General features: G+C 38.8%; 1 protein-coding gene across 1 annotated transcript in view; it reads left to right on the plus strand.

Moving 5' to 3' along the window:
• Positions 1-26,098, plus strand: part of UST (uronyl 2-sulfotransferase) — a gene marked incomplete at its 5' end in the record, with an annotated part of 157,817 nt that overhangs the window by 96,482 nt on the left and 35,237 nt on the right. The window contains 2 exons of the mRNA XM_010707216.3: positions 3,389-3,542; positions 25,384-25,481. Coding sequence (XP_010705518.3) covers positions 3,389-3,542; positions 25,384-25,481 — 252 coding nt within the window. The remainder of the gene's footprint in view (positions 1-3,388; positions 3,543-25,383; positions 25,482-26,098) is intronic.

Consider the following 26,098-nt stretch of genomic DNA (forward strand, 5'->3'; position numbering starts at 1 on the left):
AAACTGAGGGAGAGAAATGGGGAAATATTAGTAAATCTTAGTGTTGTTGATTGAAGCCTGTCAGTAGGCTATTTATTTTGATGAGGACTCTGAAAATATACCTGTCACAACAGAGCAGTTAAAACAAACATGAGGTAATAGCATATGTTAAATAAATCAGGAGAAGTTAAGTGCAGGAAGAGCTTTGCAAACCCTTTGAGCTCTCCGTTGGAAAAGTGGTGTCCTGTCCCACTCAACTCAGTTACAGCGATGCACTGCTGGGCACAAGAGAGATCCATCTAGTATGTTTATCGTGCAAGATCCAAATGCTCCCCAGAGAAGATAAACCTTCTGCTCAGGCTTAGAAGAGCATAATTGGCTTCCTTTGTGATTTTTGCAAAAATTACTTGAGTATACGTAAGCTTATGTGATATGTAATGAGAGCATTTTATGTTATTGTTTGCTGGAGCATTTTTATGGGTGTTATTAATTTGAAAAGTTGTGTTTTGGAGAGCTAAGTAATATTTAATATGATGTGGCTGATAACTAAAAATGCACAGAACATACTCAGCCAAATGGAGCATTGATTTTCCTTTTTTTTTTTTTCTCTAAGTAGCCTGAGGTTATTGATTTTTAATCATTGGGATTTTTTTATGTCCTTCAGCTGCTGCTGAGTTTCCAACCAATAGTCTCGGTACAGCCTATAGAAACAAGTGATTGGAATTTGAAGTCTAATAAACTATGCTTAAAACATGCAAATTTGAATATGAACAGGAACAGACTTAAGTTTTCTGAAAATTTTTCTGCTTGCTGCCTGATGGAGCAATTGCGGCTGGGTGTCTGTACCGGCCTGGTTAAAGTGTGCAAGAGATCAGAAATTTGAGCTGCCTGTTTTTCTGGGAGGCTGAGTTTCTATTTTGGAAATAAGTTCCTCTGCGTTCTCAGTGAGTGACTTCCCATCCCAGCCATCCTCTAGGGACAGACGAGTTTGCATATGTCTCTTCTCAGAGCTGTTGGTACTGCATCTGAAGTTCAGATGTTCAGGGACACGACTTTACAAGGAAAAGAACAAGCTCTAATACTTGGGCTGCTTGGTTATGCAATTTGGGCCCTCTTTTTTCTTCAGAAAAGGCAGTGAGCATTTGTTGAATATTTGTATTTAGACACTGGTAACCATCTGTTCTTGCTTTTTCTTTCTTAGGCTTAGCATCTACAAATCCCAGGCTGGATATCCCTGCACTCTGATTCCTGTAATTTTTGTTTCTTTTTTGAGACAGCTTGCTGCCGTGGTCATCTCTTCTTGATGTCTTCATCACTTCCCTTTTTCTTTTCTACTCTCTTCTCACTTCTGTCTTTAGATTACTTTTAATCAAACAGCAGGAAAAAAATGTGTTCAGCACCTAATCTTGCCAGCAATTTCACTTGGAATGATCATTTTCATGGCTACCAACCATGGCACTCACCGACCTTTTTCTATTTAAATATGTACTGGCAAAGCTTAATGCCTGTAATTTTCTGTACTAATTGCAGGAGTGTCTGTTTTTCATGTAAGTCTTATTTCTGTATGAAGGTGAAAAGAGCAACAGAAAATATCTTGGAGAAGAATTCAGAAAACTTCCCTTGCACGTATATGTCCTAATGGGCCTATGTACTAATCAGGAAGCAAGGAGCATCTGTCTTCTTAATTGGATTGTTTGAAAGGTTTTTGCTGTCTGTGTGTTTTCAAATTGTGGCAGCATTAAGGTCAGTGAGATTACTGATACGCATAAATAAAGAAATTATTTGCGTAATTACTGATAGGCTTAGAAAAGATATGCATAGATAATGAGCTTGCTAGTCAAAGGAATCATGTGAAATAAAAATGAAGTTGAAATTGGATGGGATTTCTCTTGTCTCTTACATAATATTTTTATTTCATGTAATATTTTTTCTATTGTCACTCACATTAACATTTTTAAACAATTTTACTGCATCTTTAATATTTATAAAAACCCTGGTCTTTTATTGTAGATATTCAGCTATTCATCTGACGTGAGATGAAGAAAAACTAAGAACTTTTAAAATCTAAATGGTATCCTCTCTTCTAATAGTTCACATTTTAAAAGAAATGTAAACTGTGACTTAGAAAATCATTTGAGCAGCATTTAAATACTTAAATGTGTCTGTGTCCTCAAGCTTTCAGAATACATAATAAGCTTAACAAAGAATTGTTCCCTGTAATGGGAAAACGGGACAAACCTAATCATAATTAGATCAGGTAAATTCTGAATTGGATTTCTCCTAGGAAAATTTCAATCCAAATAAGTTTAATTTGCTTGGTCTTACATCATTATAATCCATAAGTCTGTTCCAGAACGTAGATGTCCATGCTTCTGTTTTGACCAAGGAAGAGCATAATCGTAGTGGCTTGGGTATTAGCATCATTTGTTGGTGATGGGTACTGATGTTAAATAAGCAGTCAATATTTTAATGTTCTGAAAATGCACTATAATCACAGGCCTTAACTGCTCAAACTTCCTTTTCCTCTCTTTCTCCTTGCGTATCCTGCATAATAAATGGAACGTGCTTGTCCTAACTACTGGGCAGAGGCAGGTACCCTCAACTGCAGATTCCTTTGCTGTCTTTTATACAACCCCTGGCTGCAGATGTTTTTATCCTTTGTTTTTCTTTGTATTTGTATGTACTTGAAATTGACACTTAATTTGTTTTTCGATGCAGGAATTTTCATACTAGTATTTTTAAATTTCCAGTAAATGCAGTATGAGGGCAAAGCACTACGTAACCACTAAATAACCTCACATCCAGCAGATATGGAACAAGCTTGGGGGTGAGGGGAGAAAGATCTGCACAAGTTACAGCAAATAAAAGATGGAAATACCATGCATATCTTTCAGCTCATCCAGAGGGAGCCTTTTGAAATATGCTCGACTGTTACAAAATCTTTTGCGTGTTCCTACTCTTACTGTACAGGTGAAGGTGGCTCCGGGCTGCCTCATGGCAGTCAGCATCAGACACTGCCTGCTCTGACACGATTTTCCAGGCAGGAAGCGTTTAGAAAAAGAAATGTTCATCCTTGGTTTAATTTGCAGAAAGTTCTTCATTTGAAAACAGTAAGGAGAAAACACAAGCATGACCATAGACACAGTGGAATTAGGTTATCTTTAGTATAACTGAAATGTTTATAGTCCACTACAGCTTAATAGAATATTATATTTACATTTAATCCTTGAGAGATCTTGTGTGCTTTTACAGAGTTTTGTGTGCAGTTGTACACAGCTCAGTTTTGCTTCTAGCCTTGTAAGTGCTCTAAACTCTATAGAGAACAGTTTGAGAATGTTCAGGTAAAAGACAGATATGTATGCCTGTCTGAAACCTTCTGATGATATTCACCCATTTTTCTTCCCACCAGGTTTGGAGGAGACCAGCCAGTGTACATCAATATTATTAGAGATCCTGTCAATCGATTTCTATCCAATTATTTTTTCCGGCGTTTCGGAGACTGGAGAGGAGAACAGAATCATATGATCCGTACCCCCAGCATGAGGCAGGAGGAAAGATATCTGGTATGTTTAAACAAAAGGATCCTATTACTGATTTCCCAGTGTAGATACATAAGGCTTATGTTCAAACTGCAGGCCTCAGTGGGAGACTGAGGCATCAGTGTTGCAGCGTTGCATTTTTTATTTGTCTTGCCTGGTCCTTTGTTTGGTTGGCCTTAATGTGAAGATCGCTTCTGTTGAATTTAATTGTCCTGTTCTATCTTTGTAAGCTGGCAGCAAGTCCCAAATACCACTGAATTTCAGTCCTTCTACCAGGTTGGATCTGGATGGTACAACAGTTAGACATATATCATTGTGAATATTCAGACAAAATTATAGGTTGAAACTGTGGCTGTAATTATGCAGCCTTGCTGGAGAAAAATTGGAAAACTGAGCAATCCAGTGAGCCTAAGCTTCTGATTTTTTTTCTGATCATACACAGTTTCTTCACACCAGGGCTCTGATCTCAGTTTCAGATTTGGTTTTGTATTCTTTTTTTGAAATAAGAAGGTGGTAATAATGCTGGATGAGCTGTTTTTCATAACGACAGTTCTTTTCTTCAACAGCTGAACTGTCATAATGCCCATGAGCCTTTGTCACAGACCAGGATCTCTTGGCAGTAGCTGTACAAACTCTGAGTGAAAAACATGGAAGCAAGGGTGGTAGTTGGCTTGTTTAATGCCTGATACTTGGTCTCCTTTCATGCACTCCACCACCAAACTAAGACGACAAAAAGGTGGAAGTAAACCCTACCTTCTCTGTAACAGAGGTTCAGCTGGTTGCACTCAGCCACACAGAGAGCTACAGGATGTTCAGTGATAGGACAGCTTCGTGTTCTCCCATGACGTGTTGCAAGGCAGACGTAACAAAATAAGCAAGGGACTGTGGTTGCTGGAGAACAAAGAGAGAGAATAAACTACTATTTTAAGATGTTTTGAAGGGCCGGTAAAGTACAAGTTGTGCTGTGGATGAGCTGAAGAGAACACATTCCAAGCAATGGTTTCAGTCCAAGCTAAGGCCAGATAGATTCAAAGAACATTGGTTGTATTTCCACGTAATAGGACTGTGTTTGTTTGTTTTTGTATTTCAGTGCTCCTGTTTGTCATGCAAAGCCCAGGGAACAGCTAATTCTATAAATTATGGATAATGTCAGAGGAATGACGCCATATGCACTTTTTCCAGTACAACTGGATGAGAGTTTAAGCAGAAATGAAATGCAGAAATGAAATCTAATTTCTGTTATGTTTATGTAGGTTTAAAAATTAACAGAAATCACCTCTTCATTTCACCTGCGTTGGAGTGTTCTTTAGGAAATTATATTTAATTCTTTACATGCATGTACATATATATACCTACACATAAATCAGTAAGAAGCTACAGTCTAAAGCAAATAAAAAATGGCCATTTGTTGAGGGCATTAGTTGTTTTGTTGAAAAGGCTGTCTGTCATTCTGAGACTCCGTTGGCAACCTTTTATCAAAACTGTATTTTCTTCAACACTCCAGTTGATTGTTAGAAGCCTGGAAACATTTCTGTGATCTGTCCTCCATCCCTCCTTGGGCAAGTTTAAGTGTCAGTCGCACAACTCAGAAAGGGTGGTTGTTTGTTTGTTTGGAAAAAAGGTTTGCTTCTTTTGGAAGGTGTTCTGTACAACGGAGATATTTTTGAGGCCACCCTGGCATTCTTGGTCAGTGACCGCGAACACTGCCTATATTACTTGAAAATCTGAGAGTATGCATTTTGTCTCAGAAACTTCAGCAGGAAAGTGTAGGAGCTCAGCACCTCTTTAAAGTGGTCTCCTAAAGGGAAGAAAAAGATTTCAAAATCAAGGTTTGTAAAGTTATGCATTCAGTGAACTCCCGCTGTGCCATTAGATTGTGATTAATAGAAGCATCCCTTCCTCTCAGCTCTGATCTTTAGGGGGAAAAAGGGAAGGGAAGATGATGTTGGAAAAACACTTTGAAGTCTTTTTGTTCCTTGGGTGCTCTTTTATTTATTTATTTATTTAAAACTGTGAAAGTCAGAATTGCTGACATTGCAAAAATCAGAAACGGAGACAGGAATTTCCACTGTTCACCAATCATTTGAAAATTTCTCTGAATAGAGATTCAGGCTTTGACTCTGCTCCAGAGAAAACAACCATTCATTCAAGAGTCAGATAAATTGTTTTAAATGTTTCGGCAAATGTCTGTGTTTACCAAAATTTAATTCAAAGCCAAGACGGAAAACAAGTCCTTTATTCACAAGTCAGATTCGATGGAGGCAGCTGCTGCAATGTGACACTTCCCACTCAGATCAGCAAGCTCCTTGCCCTGACCTGGCACTTTCTGTGCTGGAGTGAATTACTGTCAGTCGCTTTAATAGTTCACTTCCAAACTTCCCCAAATAATAGTGTCAACTATAGTGTGGAGTATTGCAGAGAGGGTGCTGGTTTGAGGTGGTGGCAAGTACTTCAGGTAGAGCCTCAAGCATTCTCATGCAAGAGTTACCATATCTTGCATTCCTGCAAGAGGAGACAAATTCGTTATAGTGAATTCAAATTCATTGTAGTAACTGTGTTTCAGATTGAACTACTGTAAATAAAGCAAGCAATCTCTTGTCGGTGCAGCTGGGATCACTGCTTGTGCTAAGCAAGATTGTGCATCAGATAATATAGCTTGGGGCCTGAAAGTGCAGAAAGTAAGAAGCACTCCTGATAAAGCGTGACAACCATAAATATTTGAGAGCTTTGTATTGAAGTTGCCTTTCCCAGAAGGTCTATTAGTGATTATCTAGCACGTACTACAACTGCAGTGTGAAACATCAAATACAGAATATATGTATAGCTTTTTCCATATTTCCTTGATGTGTGCTGTGACTTTGATGTAAAACTGCTAAGGGTGATTGAAGGTGGGAAGCAGTATGAGCTGTGCATTGTTGACTGAGTTGCAAGAAAGCTAGTTCTATGTGCTTTAATCTCTATCAGTTCTGGGGTCACTGGAAGCATGGTTCCTAATTTTACATATATGTATATATAAAGAGAGAGCTCAGTAAGTTAACAAGTGGTCACCTGCACATAGGATTTTTCTGACATTCATTATAAATAAGTAGGGTGAGAGTGGGAGAGTTGCCTACTTGCAAGTTGTGGGTGGGGGCATTTCTGTACAGTATTTTTCTGCAGAGGTTACATGTTAATTGACTGAACCATAAACTTTTGGAGGGTCTGATGAAGTGAGAATTGTTTAAGTTGAGAAATGGAGGTATGCAGAGGTTAAAAAGATTTGCCTGTATCCATGCAGTGCGTGTCAGATATCAGTTACTGGATTCATAGCTTTAGGTAAGAGACCAATGTTTTATGCACCCTCAGTGTTTTCCTTCCCTTTCCCAAAAGTACAGTAGTCATTTTGCTCCCTGTGCACTGTTGAGTGTTGAGATGACTTGAAATGGTCATTTGAGGTCCTTTAGGGTATCCTGAGCTGCAGGGCAGTTTGCAGCTGCACCCCTCGTCTGAGGATCGCACAGTAGCATCAATCTCTGTGTTGCCGGGAGGGTGCTGCCGGAGCACAGCCACCTGTCAGCTGACCCAATTAGAACAGTTTGCTGCTTCTTCTCTCTAATGAGTGCTTTTAATAGTCTCCAGCTGTTCCCTTTTGCTGTATTAACTCCTCATAGCAAAATTTTTGTCGTGTTTTTGTAACTCTTTATCTACTGTGTATGCTCCAAAGCTCTAAACAAGCTATCATTCCCCCAGATTTTCCCGTTTTGTATTAATGATTTATTGGACCATGAAGTAAAAGATAATTCAGATTTCACTTGGAGGAGGGACTAGTTAGACAACTTAGAAAATGTGATTTTAAAGGAAATGTTTTCATGTCTTACATTTTCTTTTCAGTGACTGTAACTTAGAAAGCAATATTTTTTTAATGTTCCCTTATGGATTTGCATTCATAACAGTATGTCATTATGCAATTATGATTGTGATAAAATGTCTTACTAATCTGTTTTCATTTACTAATTGGAGTCAATTGCATACAGTCAATAGGCAATATAGTATTGTTCAAGATTGCAGCGCTAAAATCTTTTATGTAATTCAAAATGCATACTTACATTAATAGCAAATGTGCAAAGATATAGATTCTATTAATACTGTACTTTTGGTTATATCATTCTGTATTGCATCCTTTTTCATGCTGACAGGATACAGCATAAAACTGTAGAATCATAGAGTGACTTGGGTTGGAAGGGACCTCAAAGATCATCTAGTTCCAACCGCCAGTAGTAACCACACTATTTTGTTTCAGAATTTAAAAACTTGGGATATATCTTCATGCAATATTCTGTCAGTTAATTACACGTGACTGAAAATTTCTGGCTGCCGCAAATATTTAGAAACTGCATGAGATAGCAGAAGCCAAAGAGCAGAAGAATCTCATGCTCTGAGTACCACCAATCGCATTTAAATATAACGTTACAGAATATTAACACCACTAATAAACAGTACATGGCATTAAAGCTATGTAGTAAGTACACTATTTTATGTTGTTACATTTAAGGACCTAACTGCATTGATCCCAGTTCAGAAATATGAACCTTCATTTTTATGGAGATTTTGCTAAGTTAGTTAATTGTACCTTTATGAATCTAAATAATACAAGGTATTTCTTGATGTGTTCTTCTGTTTGTTTTGACTAAACGCATTGTGGTAGCCTGGGGAGCTAGTTTTCTCCAGCTACTCTATAGGAATCTAACGTTTGTGGAGTGGAAAATCCCAAATGAAGAACAGAATCTACTGTATCGAGCACAGGAATGATTCTTTCTGCCCTGGTTTTAATCTCCAAAATATTCTGAAAATGTAACATGAGCATACCCTCTTGCCTTACCCACTGTATTTAGCCACTGGCCACCGAATAATTTTTTTTTTTTTTTTTAAGTATATCATACATATTTATCAGTGGAAGTCTGATTTTTGAAGTGCTTGTTATTTTATTAACATTTAATTTAAAAAGATTTGAAGTCTTTCTAATGAAATCATAGTAGCCTTCTATAGAAAAACCTATTAAATACCTTCTTAAGTACAGTCCTAGGAGTAGATCTGTTTGTTTCTCCTGGTTGCTTTATGCTCTCACCATATAAATGAAAATTGGCTTATTGACACTGCGGTGCGGAGAGAAACTGCAGAACCTTTTAGTTCTCTTTGTGGACAATAGAGAGAGAGGCACCCCACCCCTTACAGTCAATATATTGAACTTGATCAGATTATGGTGAGATAATGCAATTTCAAGCAGTCCAATATTCATTTTGCAGGAATCAAGAACTGCAGGAACTGACAACCTGTAAGAAAAAAAAGAATTTATTAGCCTGCTTTATTTCTTGTCTGTCATTCTCCTTCCCCTTTGCCGTTTACAGTTTGCACGTAAGTTTTCTGGCTGTCAGCACTGCCAGCAAAGTGAAATAAACTGAAATCCCAATCTCTAAAACTTCCTTGTAAAGCTTCCAGAAGTTGGAATCATAATGAGAGTTCAGGATGCTTGGGCTAGTGGAGTCACCTGCCTGTGGCATGCTGATAGTGTGATGAGAGATAGCAGTGTTCTCACAAAGGTATTCAAGACTATATGCTGTGCTTTAGATGCCTGGCTAAGATAATTTTCAGGTACTCTGTAATGTTAAAAGTAGTTTTAGTGATGCCCTGAATGTATTGTAAGATATCTCGCGTTATCATTACTTTAAATTGAGCGTCGTCAGCAAAATATTTTCCAATTGTATATTGTTTGGTTGTGGTGTGGATTCTTCTGTCAACTGTAGAATAAGTGGATAAATTCTATATTTTTAAGTGTTGTGGTTTAACTTGACAGCAGCACAGCTCCACACAGCTGTTTGCTCTCTCTCCTCCAAATGGAGTGAGGGAGAGAATTGGAAAAAAAATAGAATTCATGGGTTGAGATAAAAAGCTATTGACTAAAATGGAAGAGGAAAATGGAAACAAAAATGCACTGATAAGAGTGTGTGTGTGTGTGTGTGTGTGTGTGTGTATATATTTATATGTATACTTATCAGCAATGCACCTACTTGACATCTGAGTGCAGCTAACAGTACAACTGCTCACTAACCAATGCCCTGCCAGCAATGCAATGTCTCACTCCCCACCAGCCAATGCCCAGGAACCCCAAGCAGTGGTTGCCACCCAGCCAGCTGCCCAGAGCTTTGTGGCCTTCCACAAAGGAAATGGCCAGGGGCATGCTGTTCTGGTCAGTACCTGAGCTCGCATTGCTAAAGCCAGGATGCGTGGGATCCCTGAGTGTCCCTGGGGACAGAGCTGTTGGGCATATCCATGCTGGGGAGCTGGGAGGCATTTCAGAGGCTTATTTCAGATGTTAAAGCCAGTATGTGGTTTTCTGCCCCAGCTAAATAAAGCTACTCATGCCTGTCACTCAAAAGTCTTCTGTTGTGGCAACTCCTACACTAATACCACCTGTTTGGAGAATGTAGACCATGGCTTTTGGCTTTTCTGACAGAGCTACACAGAAACAATGCCTGCCCTGCTTAGCTAGACAATGTAATTTTTCACATTAGGATATTATGTGAACTTTGGATCAAGAACGAGAAGAATGAGGTGAAAGACTGGATAGAAGAAGGAAGAGGGAGTTGCTGGGAGGGAATGTAAGGAGCATTATCAAATCAAGTCCTCAGTGCAGTGATCATCTCCTGGTGTGGTTGCTATTTGTCTAGCTGTTTATCACTAGTTAAACGTAGGAAGGAGAACAAAAAAAAAAAAAAAAACAAGGTAATATAAGTAGCAGGAATATAATAACAGTAATTATCATATGAGATTAGAGGGCATCTGTGGCCAGTGTCCATACTTGATTGTTTTCTAGGGTAACATTTCCTCTTTTGAGAGCATGTGATCTTTGCCCCAAGTGTAGGTAACCCTGGAAACTGCTGCTCCATATTAACGTGCAGAAGAATTTCTTTGCAGTAAGAGTGACAGAGCACTCGAACAGTTTGCCCAGAGAGGTTGTTGGGTCTCCCTCTATGGAGATATGGAGGTATTCTAGACCCATCTAGACACCTACCTGTGTAACCTATTGTAGGGAACCTGCTGTAGCTGTAGGGGGTTGGACTTGATGGTTTCTAGAAGTCCCTTCCAATCCCTGCAGCTCTTTGACTTCCCCATGCAAGATGCACTTCCCTGTGCACTGCTGGTAATCAACCCTGTTTCTCTCCTGAGTAGAGAAGGACATGGATTGGTTTCTCTGCACTGTCAAATATTGACATCCTCCTTTATTAAATTAAATACATATAGTGTTCATAGTAACTAACTTTAATGAATTATATTTAAATTTTAGGGGTCTTAAACTCACAGTATCATGAGCACAAAGCCGTGAATGCTAAGTGAAGTGTGTTTTATTTAAAAAAATAAAAAAAAAAAGTAGACTGTAATCATTGACTGACTTAAAACAAACAAATAAAGAACCCTTTGTTAGACAATGAAAATGAAGCACAAAGACACAAATGTAGATTTTGTTTCTGTCTCATTACAGAGTGAACAGTTGTTGGGGAATAGTTTTTCCCAACAAACAATTATTCATTGTTTCATTTTGCTTTGTTTGCTTCATGCTCCTGTGAGGTAGAAACATGCATTTGTGTTTCTACAACTTCTAATTAGATACCAAACACTGTAGGTTTTTGTTGGCAACTGAATTTGGATGTTCTCTCTAGTGTTTGGTACTGCCTGGCAAGTAGCTGTTGTGCTTTACCCCCGGAGCATCCTTCAGGTGTCAGATATTCCAGATGTTCATATTTTCCATCTTGGCATAAAGGTATTACTGCAGATGTTTTTATTTTATTTTTAAGAGTGTTTTTTCTAAGAGTAGAAGTTGTATTATGAGGTTATCAGCATACTAATAGCTTCAGTTAAAAACTTTTTAGTGTGGAGGCTCTGGGCTGGTATTGTGTCCTCCCTACTCATTTTTTTTCCAAAGGATATGAAAGGATCAGGAACTTCAGGCAGTGAGTAAATTGATTGCCTTTTTTTACCAGACTGATAAGTAATTGCAATCAAAAGAGCAGCTAGCCAGTGCTTACTACAGTTGCTTTGAGAAGAATAATGGTTTCTGTGCCCTTAGATGAGGACTGATGCAAACCACATACTGTAAGGCATGTTGGCATCTAAGTGAAATGGAAACCCAATGGAAACAAACCCAGACATCTGAGGCATACTGGTGGTCACTGAGAGTCATTCAGAAAACTATGTATGTATGCTATGATTCCTTCAGCCTTTTTTGGTGAGTTTTGCTTAGAATTAAATAGCAAAATAAAGTATAACTAAAGGTTGGTGTTGCCAGCAGGAAACTTGAGGGAACAGACTTTGATAAGCTGCAAACCTGTACTTGTAATTGAGTAGGGTTTGAAGCATTTTGCCATTGTTTCTTTATAGCCCGTCAAGTCAGGATGAGGATTGCTGCCAGGAACTCTTTTCCTGTCTTTCTTTATAATTCCTCCCTTTTTTAAAGAAAGGCTGCTTGACAGACGTCTACATTTTAGATGCTGTATTTTTTGATTATTAAAATCAAATAGAATAACTCAAAAAACACACATCACTCACAGACCTGTTGGCTGATGATGCTACACAGTTACAAACTATCACAGGTGGCAGTGAGGGACTGTCTGGAATGTAAAGCCATCATTCAGAAGAAGCAGTAAGCTTTCTGTATCAGCAGGGAAAATAAGTGGTCTGTGAATTGTTTCAAGGTAAGGAACTTTTCCTTTCAAGTCAGAGCAGCAAACCCTTTTTCTGTTTTTTATTCTAAGCTTTCTCTTGTTAACTAGTATTTTCAAAGCTCCCATATCCCTTGTAATTGTGGTTGCTATACCTAAAAAGGAAAAGGAAGAACCAAAAAACAAGAAGGAGTGTTTAGCTGATTATTTGTTATTAGGGACTCTGGAAAATGGTCTACTATTGTTTCAGCAAAGCTGCCTACTGCTTGATGAATTATTGAAACACAGTCTAGCCAGCTTACCTTGAACACAACATTTTCCTGAGTTCTGGTCCAAGCATAGCCAGCCACTATTCATAACTAGGCTTGTCAAGAGTAATTTCCTTTTTCTTGGGGAAAAATCCAATAAGTGGTGGCAAAAAGGAAACTTTCCATTGCAAATACGGGTTGTTAAATGAGATTTTTTAAAATAAATTAAATTTCTGTCCTCTTTAAGAAGGAAAAAAGAAATATAAAGCAAAAAACTACACATCAATGGAAGAAAAAATGAAAATCAAATCAAAATTTCATCAGAATATAATCCAAAGAGATGATGTCTTTTATAAGATGACCCCTCAGTCCAGCAGAGTTCCATGACTCTATGATTGATCTTGTTTCTTGTTGTATTTTTGGAAGCAGAAGCCCCTGGAATGAGGTGAAAAAGAGATTCTGGATTTTCATGTGGGCAGGAAGGCATTTTTCTGTTTTTCAAGGTTGTAAGGCTCAAAACTAAAAAGAAGTTAAACAGGAACGTTTTTATGTCTCTAAATTTTATTGTTTGGGAAGTTTTAAATGGTTGGAGTTGTCCTTACAGTAACAGTCCTGTCTGAATGAAAAATGAAATCAGTATGTTTGTTCCATTTTGTTTCAGCTATTCAGAATGGTGCTGCTAATAGTAATGCAATGAATAATAATCCAGAAAAGCATTAGAGCTGTTCAGCAGGGAGATTATATAAGTAAGGTAATTAGGCAGGGTCAGCAGAGCAAAAACCATTCTCAGCTTTAGCAGCACGGAAGCCACGTGCAGAAGTAATGTGGTTTTCTTCTCTGCTCTATGCATCTTTTCGTATCTCAGACCTTGGAGATGAAGGAAAAGATTCAAGGTCAGAAGGTGTTGGGCAGAAATCTGATAAGAAAACAGTTGTATTCACACTTGTATCTTTTTTCTCACACCTTTCAAGAGGTTTGTGGTAAAGTACTACTATAAGTGTGGTAGGCCAAGAGGACATTTACACTTCGTTGCTGTAAAGGAAGCCTGTTACTTACTCCTGAAAGTTAATCAAAGCTATCATCTAAATATTAAAGTAAGCATTTTGATCCCCAGTTTTTGTCACATAAGCTTCTGTTACAGCATGTGCAAATGGAATGGTTCCGTCTTCAGTTCTGTCTCTGTCTGAGAGGGTGTGCAGAATAGCATTCATGTTTAATGCTTATTGCCAATGGAAGTAACTTTCTTCTGGCTTATGGACTGCTTCTCTCTGATAACATCTTTAATGTTCAGAACTCTGATGATTGTTTTTGTCAGTCTTTTTTTCAAACTTTTTCATCTTGAAACTATTGCTTTGTGAATATTTACTAAAACAATGTGATGTTATTGTCAAGATATTATGGTAGTCATAGAATTTCAATGTTTCTGTTGGTATAGGTGTTTTAGGGTTTTTGCTGAGATCTGATGAGCATGATTTCTCAGTAGGTCAAGGCTTAAAGGAATGAGAACGTTTGTCCCAGGAAAGAGGGTGTGAGGAACGTGAAACTACAGAAATGACGTGGTATTAGAATAGGCTTTCCTGTTTATAGCAACCAAGCTATATTTTGAAAACTTTAAATCTTGTAATATCGGTACAATTAACATAGCATTATATGCAAATATGAGAACTTCCTGCATTAAGCTCTCATGGAGAATTGAAGGTACAGTTGTTTATCCTGGGTGAGACAGGAGCACCAGTACAGACTGAGGAGGAACTGTGGGGTTGCTTTCCTCCTGTGCTGTCCTCCCAAATGCTCCTGACATTCTTCAGTTTGCAGACCTCAACCAGACGTTGTATCCACATCTCTATTTAATATCCGTTGATAGACTTTTCTTTCTTGAATCTCTCTCTCTCATTTTATTTTTAAAAACCCTATTACACTTTTATCATTCAGAATATGCCTTTACCAGCCCTGATTTTATTCTGGCATTTTATCACCTAATCATTTAGTGCAATTGGGTTCTTCTGTAGCTCCTTGTGGCCAAATTTCTTAACACTGTCATTAGAACTCTGAAAAACATATTTCTCTGTTAAGCTTTCTTTGTTATGCGGAAGTGATGTCTCAGAACGAATGCAGTGCAGCCCTAATCATCATTTCATTTCAAAACCATAACTAGAGATTTTACTTTCTGCCTTTAGTTTTCTATCCCTTATCAGTCCCTGCTCTGTTCTTTTCCTGGGAATTTAGGCATGGGACTGTCTTTGTCCCATCTTTAGTGACTGAATCACAGAACTCTCCGAAGTAGGAGAAGCACAGCTTTCTTTGAAAAAACTATGCTGATTCTTCCTAGTGCTACTTCACTATACTGCCCTCTAATATTAGCTGGTTCAGGCAGTCTTCTGTTCATTTTATCCATTTTTCCTAAAGAATCTTAACTTATTTTGAGACTTTTTTTTTTCTGACTTGTTCCATCTCAAAAGAGCTTATTTCTGTATATGAAAGCGTCTCAGATCTCATACGGGATACGAGAGATTTTTATTGTGATGCAGTTTTTCATTCCAACCAATATTTAATGCATATTATTGCTCAATTCTGAGCAGGACTTAATGTCACCTGTGTCCACACTGAGCCTGCATTATAATGTGCTTGGCTGGAAAGTGAGGCTTTTAACACTATTAGAGTAGAGAGGTAATGATCTGCAGTGCTATATGATGGTTTCCTCTGTATCTTAACCAATTTGGTTTTTAAAATACATGTAGCACATACGGTCTCTTGGATCCAACATTTCAAGCAAAGCAGAAGATGCTGGGCTCCACAAGACAGAGATGTGAAATGATTCCTTCATTCTCTCCATAGCACTCTCTTGTTCAGAAGAAAACTTAAGTAAGGCATCAGCAGGGTATTTTCTGCTTTACTTGGAGCTGGAAAAGCTGAGCTAAAAGTGTTCTGTTTGAGGGCTTCTAAGAAATTTAAGCAAGTCTAGCAGGCAGTCTTAAAAAGGAAATACTGTAGGGAAATGTAAATCTTATGATGAGCAAAAATATGCTGTAATGCAGTTGTCCTCCAGTTATTCCACGAGTTCATCAAAATTCAAGACAAAAAGAAGTTTCTTTAAGTTGCATGAAGTTATATTCACGTCAAATACTACTAAGGCTTTTTTACTTTATGAGTATTAAAGCAGCGATATAAAATTAGAGAGAGAGCATACAAACATTATAATGAACAGACTGGACAAATGAACAACCAGCTTCAGATAAACTTGGCTCTTCATTAGCAATGGATGGACTAAAAGGCTTCATGCGGTTCTGTTTTTTTTTTTCTAGAGCAACATTTCCTCCTGCCATAACCACTGTCTGGGCACAGACTGCATCCCCTACACGTGCCGCTAGCCCTGCTGGGGTGAGCCTCATCTGCCATCTACTTCTGTGCCCACTTCAGTCCCACTGGCTTCAGCCTTGCAGGTTTAGCCCATCATCTGTCACTGAATAACTTCGTGTGTACTCCAAAACTACCTTTTGTGAGCATAAATTGCTACATTTGTCTGTTGAGTCACTGCTTTTCTCTCAAGCATCTGTTAGCCAGCATCCATCCCCTTTGCATTCGTGAGGGCTTAGAAATCAGTGAGAGTATTTCCTGTTCAGTGTTTGCAGAATTGAATATATGCCATCCTTAAGTGACTTTATTGAGGGTCATCATCTGAGCAAACCAATTTTCCAGGTTCTTTTTTGTAGAGGTGTTAGTAAGCAGACTTGACAAATGTACTGTCTTGGTGCTGTTGTCTCTGTGATTCATTCTTGATCGCAGCATAATGATCTGCATTTTTGGTCTTCCCTGGATCTGTGCCCTCTATAACAGGATGGTTATTTAATGCTTATATACTTCTTCCAGCTGGCAGGCACTCTTCCTTTTTTTGGCATAATTTCTTTCTATTTTTTTTTCTAATATATTTCCCGTACTAAGAAGGTTTGAGGTGAAAAACACAAAAGCAATGGAAAAGGAAGATGTGAGAAGGTGCCACTTACAGCTATGAAGTTGCTCTAATTGCTAGAACTGGATGTTTACAAGTCAGTAATAAGATTTCTGATAAAAGGAGTTAGGTAGAAAATAGGGATCTGTAAAAGGGTTTAATGTTTGTCGCATACATGTTTGTGTTGTGGGCAGTCAATCACATCTGCTAAGTTAGTGCCAGCAAAAATTTGTATATGAATAAGTGGTGTATGCCTTGCTAAATGAACATGTAGACAGTTAGCAGAAGACACTGTTTTGTTAGGTGCTGCTTCACTTGGAAAGGTGCCAGGAAGAAGAGCTGAATATATTGTTGGCAGGAAAGGCAGGCAAATAAACTGAGCCAAAAGAGTCCATCAAAAAGAAAAAAGTGGGAATTCAACTTGGCAATGTATTTGCTTATGTGGTCTGGGGGAAAAAATGAAAAACACATATATTGCCAGAAGAAAAAAAAAAGGGAAAAAAAAGTGGAAAGTCAATTCAAAGAAAACATAGAATTATCCTTAAAAATATAAAAATATAAAAATCAAGGAAATCCGTGTTGATGTAAAGACAGCATGGTTTAAATCTAAGCAAACTATAAGCTACATTAGACTAGCTTCAAAATGTCAAATTTTCTCATTTGAACCAAATTAAAAGAAGGCTTAAGTAGTATTCTGATAGTTGAAAATATCTTTGCCTTTTTCTCCAGATTTTCATAATAGAATTTTCTCTTGAACAGTTGTACTCTAATAATGCAGGCATTTTTAAACAAAGAAAAATACACTGTGAAACAAAGTGTAGTTTCATTAGTGTATGAATATTAATATTTAGTCCACCAATGCAGTTACTCGTGAAAAGTATCAAACTTTCTATATATTCCTTATTACACTACCTGTGCTGACACTTTGTCATAGTTGCAAAGGGTTCTGTGAGCTTCCCAAACTGTTTCTCAAATACAGCGTTTGTATGCTACCCTGGACTGTGTGAAACAGAAATACTTGGTAGTAGGTCTTCAAGCTGTCCTTTCACCACCACTACAGAAGGGTTAACATTCAGATTAAATGTTGAAAAATATTTTTCAAGGCTGTGAAGTGCTTTTTTCTTAAAGGAAGAATAGTCCCCTCTTTATCTTTTCAATATGATTTTTATAGTATGCATTCACTTGACTTGCCTGAAGTGCACATGTTGCTATGACTTACTACCCAGACCAGTAATACCAGAGAGGGACCTTGCTCTCAGAGAGGGGATAAGGTGTCTTTGCAGCCTTTTGACATGGAGTAGCCCAACTAAGTGGAAAGGTAGATAGGGAGAAGAGCCAATGACCAGGCAGGCCTCTGAGCATTGTCTCTGTAGGGATCTGTGGTTTCTCCAGAATAATTGTGTATGTGGTAACTTTTTCATAAGATTTCTTTCAAAAATAGGCTAATGAATGCTGCTGAAAACATAGCAGGGTCCAACACTCCAAGCTGTCCTCATTGTGTCCCATAGACTCCCCAGGGATCTTGTGCAAGATGTGGGATTGGCATCGGTTGTGGGCCTTAACTACTGACAGGGTTACACCACTGCTTGCTGGTGTCTGGATTTCTGCTCTTCTGAGTGAAAGGCGGTTATCTGGATGAGAGAGATGGGTAGGTAAGCAGTCTCAGCTGCCCAAGGGAGTGGTTAGCTGATGCTTTGAAAGCAGAAGTGGGGTTGTAGGAAGCATTTGAAGAACTGGAAAAAAGGGAAAGGTTAGGATTGCCTGAAATTGGGAAGTGAAAAAATGAATTGGAGGAAAAAATGTATTTATATACTCAGTAAGTCATTTGTAAGTGCGCATCACTTTGTTTTACGTGACAATTTCTGTTTTGCGCTAAGATGGCTGGAGGACAGCAGCTTGAATCAAATGAGCTGGCTCCGCAGGGTGCTTTTGCTCTCCATGCTGCTCAGAGTCCCTGCAACCCTGCAACCTTCTAACAGGTATTCCTCTGATCTCTTGTGTAAGCTGTTGTATTGTCTCCTTCATCACCAGCATGCTGTGCCTTACAGGAGTATGGGTGATGAGAAGGATGTTTTTTTACATTTTTCTCTTTTTTCACTTCATTCTCTATTTGGTTTTGCTGCTGCTTTTTATCAAATACATGATTTAGCTTTAAGTGAAGAGCAGTTTTTGGAAGAAATGATCATTAAACTTTCCTGGGAGTTTAGGAGATCAAGGGTTATTTTTAAAAGCACATTTCAGCTCCTGACAAATACATGGAAGAAGGGAAGCTGAATACCTGCAAAAGTGTAAAATGTCTGTGTGGCCTTGTCAGAGTTGTACAAAGCATTAGGAGTTGTATCTCTTCAGAAACAGACATGCAAAGTGTAAGAGTTGAAGGGAATATTATCTGTGACTAAAAGCCAGTTTATAAATGCAAAACTTAACTCATCTTTGTAGCGTTCATCAGAGGTAAAGCAACGTTGCCATTTGGTCTTCAAATGGAAAAGGCGTAGTAGCACTATGAAAGAGATCATTCCTGGTGAATGAAGAGAGAAGTCCCTGGTGGCACCAGTGGACCTCTCAGTGCCACAGAAGAAAACAATTGGTCTGGCTCCAGCCCCAGCAGCTGCCAGGAGCGTGTATGAACATGGAGGGATATCTCCACGTCAGCAGTATTTTGGCCCAGAAGACAGCTGGTGCCCAAGTGACACGAGCACACACTCTGGTGGCAGTTTCCCTGTCACTGCAATGACCACATGAATGAAATAACCAAAATAAATGAACAGTGTGAGTGAAGATATTTGATGTGACCTGCATTGTTCAAGGAGGAATGTGCCCTATGTAGTCATGTTGCAGCTGTACTGTGGTGGGGATCGGTGGGGTCTTTCTGTGAGATGGGATTTTTTGGCCTTTTGAGCCTGCGTGGGTGTGAAGGGGCCGTCACAGCTGGTACAAAGTGGACAACTGGGGACAGAAAACTGTATTTTGGTTAGCTAGGCCAGCTCTGCCATCTCTTGGGAGATCTCCCTCAAGTACTGCTGCTCTCTCTGAAGTCTGCTATTAGTGTCCAACTAGCTCATACGAGTGTGCTGTGGTCTTCTGAGGACAATCAGCTGTCTCAGAGAGATCCCATATGGCTTGTTTCCACCCACACTGTCTGGCAACCTTCCACTGAAGGGTTTGATACCACAACAACCCAGGCTGGGAGGCACTTGCCTTAGTTCTGCTGGCGGCACTGCTCTGGGAGGCAATGCCCAGCAACTCATGGTCAGCTCCTGCCAACATCATTAGACTAAGTGCACCAAGAAGCACCTGAATTTGAACCAAGCAGATCACCTAGCTGCCGTGTGGCTGTAATTATCCAAGTGTTCAGTTGAGATTGAACAAAACCACTGAATATCAACAGATGACATAGAAATGTTTTTAATGAGGGTTAAGAAATATATATTGCATTGTAATTTATTTTCTGTAAAGGCATGTAAACAGATAACTTGCATAGCTAAATAACATTAAGACATATTAATTACAGTAAGATATGTTACATTAATATTTGAAAAGCTTAATTCTAACTGTACTTTGATTCTGTAGCTTAGCCAGAGCAAAGTACATCTTTCTGCAGCCTTTCAAAGTAGGAAAGCTTTTCCCAGCTTTTCCTTCTTTCCTCTCATATTTACACTTCAGCCATTTTCTGAGCCATTTTGTTTACATTCTCATTCCCAATGCTCTTAGGTACCCGGAGATCCACAGGCAGGAGTCAGAGAAAGAGGCAGGTTATTTTATCTTTTATTTCTGTGTTTGTGTTTAGTTTGTATGATGCAACGTTATCCCAGGGATGTAATGGTCAGCTTGACCTTCTTACAAATACTGAGCAAGTGAGAAAATGTTTGAAAAGTCTTGAGAGAATTCTGGGGGCTCTCAGCAAAATAGAAAAAATTTTCTTGGCTGCCCATGGTGAGGACTGTACTGGGACGTTGACTGTGGCACTGTATTAAGAGCAGCCTTGTGAGCAGCAGAGGTCACCATCGACTGGGCACACTCACTGGTTTTCCGCATGATGTTATTTCATTTCCTCTCATGAGTATGTTTCTACTTGAAAGGTATTTATTTAGCTCCCATCTTCCTCTGTAGCCTCCATGACACACCTGCACTTCACATCTACTGCCTTCAGACCCAAACAAGGAACCTGCACTGTGTCCGGGCTGTAGCAGGGTCTCCTGGCTCTGCCACGGGAGCTGCAGTATCCCCACCAGGGCGGGCATTGAGAAGTCTTTCAGAGAAGGAAAGGCCACTTTTTGGCTTTCCCCAGGTTAATGGATGATTAATGGAAAAATACTTGCCAGGCATGTGTGTATTAGGTTGGATATTAGGAAAAAAATGTTCTCAGAAAGAGTGATGAGGCAGTGGCACAGGCTGCCCAGGGAGGTGGTGGAGTCACTGTCTATAGAGGTGTTCAAGAACTGTGTAGATGTGGCCCTGAAGGCCATGGTGTGAGCATGGTGGGGATGGGCTGATGCTTGGACTGGGTGACCTTAGTGGTCTTTTGTCAACCTTAGTGATTCTGTGATTCTATTTGAGTTATTAGTCTTTATTTTAAATTGTTAGTGATACTAAGAATTGCCATACATCCATGGCAGAATCTGGCTTTTCTGTAACTTTTGATTGAGACACTTAGAATGCAGAGAATGTTTTGAAGCTCGAGAACTTGTTTTTCAACTTACGTGTTCCTTCTGCTGCCAAAAAGTGATATATATATTTTTTTCAATAGTTTAAAATTTTGTATTGGGAAAAGAACTCCCAACTCTCAAACCTAAGATCATACCTTTCTAATACGATAGATTATGATTATGATACAGTATTTGCAGTGAATTAAGGACATTAACTTCAGTAAATTGCTACATGTTCTACAGAAGGTGCTTGAAAGTTTACCCTTTTAGCGACAGCACTAAAATTCCAGAACAAATTTTATATCCAGTATTTTTTTTTTTTAGCACATGCAGACTTCCCTGATGACATATGTGAGAGCAAATAAAATAGTTCTGTTATTATTAGCTTACCAAAAATAATAAAATGTCTTTGATAGATTTCTGGTAGGTCTATCTTGTTCTCAGATTAGTGTATTAGGGCACATGACAATTTCTTTATGAAGGGCAGTGTTAAAGATGGAAGTAAACACTACCAAAATGCCATTTCCGCCCAAATTTTAACAATAGAAATATATATATATATTTTTAAAGAAATTGTTTCTGTTGTTACTGACAAACCCAGAGCTGCTGCAGGGCCAGTACTGGTTTCTGGGGAGCCTTCTGTGTTGCTGCAGACAGAGCCCAGCGGGATGTGAGCAGCGTGAATTGTGGTTGAGAACTGTGGAATAAAGCAAAATCCCTTTCTTTGTTGTGGAAGAGTGTGATCAAAGTAGCTCTGTTTCTTTCTTTCTGTATCTTTCTCGGCTGTATTTGAATTATTTTTTTCTCTAATACTCCTCCAGCGATCTAAATGTAAGAAACTGTCATCTGTCAGCTTGCAAGTTTTTGTCTCACAGAACTTTCTGCCCTGGAAGATCTATATCCTGCTAGGAAAAACATGCTTTTAATGGAAAAAATGTAGCATGAATGTGGCTTAGGATAACAGAATAACACTGCCTAGAATAACATAATATCACCTTAGTGTTTTGTGCCCAGAAAAAGCAGGAATTGGTGCAAGTCATCCAGCAGCCAAAGAGCAGCTTTGTGTAGGTTTGTGTAATGTGATGAGTAACACACCTTCAGCCAGACTTGCTTTTGCACACACGCCCCAGCCCCCTTGGTAAAAATGGTAATTCCACGTATCATCACATATCAATGGTAATTCCATGTATCACCCAGTGAAATCTCCTCTGAGGGGATGGATGGATGCTGGTGATTTGTTTCACAAATTAAGAATACGTTAAAACAGGAAAGGAAAGCAGGTGCTGCAAATAAATTGGAACCATCCAGCAGCCGTAATACAGATCAGATGTGAGTAAATAACACTGCTTTTTGCAATGGCAGTAGTAAAAGGATATTGAAATGGGGCAGCCTTTTGACCACAGAGCAAACTTGGTGCTTTTGATGTTGGGAACATGAAGGGTGTGCCATTATGTGGTGGAAAACTGGATATTCACATGAAAATGTACTTGGCCTTTATCTTAACCCTTTATTGCATCGAGGTCCTTTTGCACTTTCACAAGTGAAACCTGAAGGGAAGTGCCATTAAATAGTTTAGATTAGTGTAGTCCCAATTGTTTCAGTGATCCTGCAGCTTCAGCTCTTGACACTACAAGGGAATACTAAACATTTATTTTTGATTAAGTAAAAACTATTCACTTGTTAAAGCTGCAGCATTTTTCTTGTGAATGTACATTGTTTTTTATTGTATGAGTGTTTTATTTGTCCGTATTAACCAAATACAACTTTCAGAAGGAGAAGGATGAACCTGTTACACTCTTGTATTGGATGTTATTCTTTTTTTTTAATCTCAGAAATATTACTTCCTGACTCACCGTATTCATTATTCTTGCAATGAAACAATAAATGTCCTTGCTGTGAATTATAAATTCATTGCCAGATTCTGTAGGTGTTATTACGGAAACTGGAGAGGATGTATCCCTGAGAAGTCTCTGATAATGCCTATAATAAAAATATAATGAATCTTAAAAAACTGTCATTTTTAACTATCATAGAATCACAGAATGGTTTGGGTTGGAAAGGACTCCAAAGCCCACCCAGCCCCAACCCCCTGCCATGGGCCGGGCTGCCCTCCACCAGCTCAGGCTGCCCAGGGCTCCATCCAACCCAGCCTTGAGTGCCTCCAGGGATGGGGCACCCACAGCTTCTCTGGGCAATCAGAGAACTGTTTCACTTTGACGGCTGGAGCACCTCTCTTATGAAGAAAGGTTGAGGGAACTGGGCTTGTTTAGCTTAGACAAGAGAAGGCTCTGGGGAGACCTCATTGTGGCCTTCTACTACTTGAAGGGAGCATATAAACAGGAGGGGGAATGGCTGTCTATGAGGGTGGATAGTGATAGGACAAGGGGGAGTAGTTTTAAACTGAAACAGGGGAGGTTCAGGTTAGATATTAGGAGAAAGTTTTAGGAGGGTGGTGACGCACTGGAACAGGTTGCCCAAGGAGGTTGTGGATGCCCCATTCCTGGAGGCATTCAAGGCCAGGCTGGATGTGGCTCTGGGCAGCCTGGTCTGGTGGTTGGTGACCCTGCACATAGCAGGGGGATTGAAACTAGGTGATCATTGTGGTCCTTTTCAACCCAGGCCATTCTGTGATTCACCATTCTCTGAGTGAAGAGTTTCTTCCTAACATCTGATATAAATCTTCCAGTTAAAAACTATTGCTGCTTGTCCTATCTCTGCAGGCTCTGGTGAAAAGGATTTTTGATGTCTTTCTTATAATCATCCTTTATGTATTGAAAAGCAACAATAAAGACTCTTGTGTTTAAAAAACAACATGAAAGAACTGTTGAGATCACAGAAGGAGTGTGTCAACTGTGCTACCAGTACATTTCTCAATATTATTTGTTGCAGTGACTCACAAGGGTTAATTTAAACTCAGAGCCTTGAATTTAAAAATTACTGCTTGGATGTAAATCTTATAATAAGTATGCAAGGCAAATCCTTCGAAGTCTGCTTGAATACACTGCGGGGAGCAGGGGAGGTGGGTTGCTTGTGCCCCAGGTGGCAATTTTTATGCTGTTTTCTCTGATAGTTCTTCACCATGTAATCTAATTTCAGCCCATGATCTCATGATATGTCCACAAAATCTGATTTACATATGGGTAAGACAGAGGAGGAAATGAGAGTCAACTTTTAACAGGCTTTTGGACCCAGATGTGAAACTAATGAAGTTAGGGCTTCAGTTCTGGGAAGAGCTTTTCTGCATGGAGGGTGTCAGAAGCCAGTGCTGCCACTGTACTCCATACCACACACTGCCCTGGGACTGCCCAGGGCACTCACTGGCACAGGGTTGCTCTGTGCATCTCCCATGCTGCTGAGCAGTTCTGGCTCTCAGAGGGTATGATGAACATTAAAATGATCTCTGCCCCATTTCATTTACTCGATAAAGTATGCGTCTGATTATTCATCAGTTTACCAAGCCCATTGCATTGTAGAAGCACGTGTGGAAGAAAGATGAGTAAGACAACTTTTACAAAGATGTGAATCATCTGTCTTTGCTAAGTTGCCTTTTTTTTTTTCCTTTTAAGTCTCATTGGAATCTGCCTGCAGAATAAGGCTCTATTAGGCTAGATAAAGACAGTGGAATTCAATCCCACTGTAGGGAATGTTTATCACTGAGCTGAGTAAAATGGGAAGTGGGATGCGTTTCCTTGGGGTTCAATAGCTATGCCTCATCTGTTGAGAAATGATAAATAGTTCTGATAGACTGATGAATCAGGAAAGTGATAAAATACTTTCTAATAAGCTTTTTTCTCAATGTGGTTTATATGATAGGCTCATTTCTGAACATCTCAGAAATGTCCTGAATTGCAATCAAAGGTGATTTATGTTTTCATATCATGAGCAAGTCGTGTGAATTACAGCTTATATTTGTTCATTCCAGCCATCATATGAAGCAGAATAAAATAAATAAAATAATAGTCTCAATTTTATCTATATTTTCTTTCTTTTGAATATGCCCCAGAGACAAGTCTGAAAACAATATCTTGAATATTTTATATACCTCACTGAGAAAGTCGATCCATTTGCCCTGCTTTGAATCACGCATTAATCCCTGTATGAAAAGGTGTTACTTGCAGCAAGACATTATAGAAAGAAATCACTTTTTTCTCCGGCAGCTTTCCAACAAAATTTAAAAGTATTAAAATGAAAGTGGATTATTTCTAAGGTATTTAGTATGGCCTCAGCAAAACTGTGATTCTGAGATACTGTGTAAGGTATGAGATGAAAAAAAACAGTTGTTGATAGAGAAAACACAGTAATCAACTTTGTTTTCTGTTTTCTCACCCACAGGACATTAATGTGTGTATCCTTGAAAACTACCCTGAATGTTCCAATCCCAGGTTATTTTATATCATACCCTATTTCTGTGGACAGCATCCAAGATGCAGGTAAATAAATATATGAGGTATCCCAATCTGCTCAGCAATATCCATTGACAGTATTTTGTCAAAAATTGGTGATTGGAGGCAGTAGTTATTTGAAGTACAGTAGAAAACTGAGTACAGTGTGATGATGCATGTGATAACTGCATGTGTGAATGTATTTTTTAATATGAAGGGTAATGTACAAACGTAGTATTGTCCTTTTTATTTGATTTCACTCCTGAATAATGTATCAAATCTGGATGTAATCATCTGGGTTTTTCTCTTCTGAGTTGGTAGTGATCTCACATACTTGTTTTACCTGTGCCTTAACTTAATACCTACTTATTAGCTCTGCTCAGATGCTGAGACCAGATCTATATCGTAGGAATTCCAGGTTTCCATGTAATAAATAGGGATCATGCTTAAAATTATGTAAAGTGTAACCTTCTACCACTGTAATTGAACTTATTCATGTTTGATGTGTCTATTTATGCCATTCACGTGTTGCTATATTATTGATGTAGTATAGTAAACTTTTTTTTGTAGTATAGTAAACTTTTATGCAATATGTGAACAATTCCTTCCCAAGAAGAAATACCTTCTTGTTTTGAAATGCTTTTATATTGTTGATCACAGCAAAT

The sequence above is a fragment of the Meleagris gallopavo genome, chromosome 2, assembly GCF_000146605.3.
Source record: "Meleagris gallopavo isolate NT-WF06-2002-E0010 breed Aviagen turkey brand Nicholas breeding stock chromosome 2, Turkey_5.1, whole genome shotgun sequence".
NCBI classification, from domain to species: Eukaryota; Metazoa; Chordata; class Aves; order Galliformes; family Phasianidae; genus Meleagris; species Meleagris gallopavo.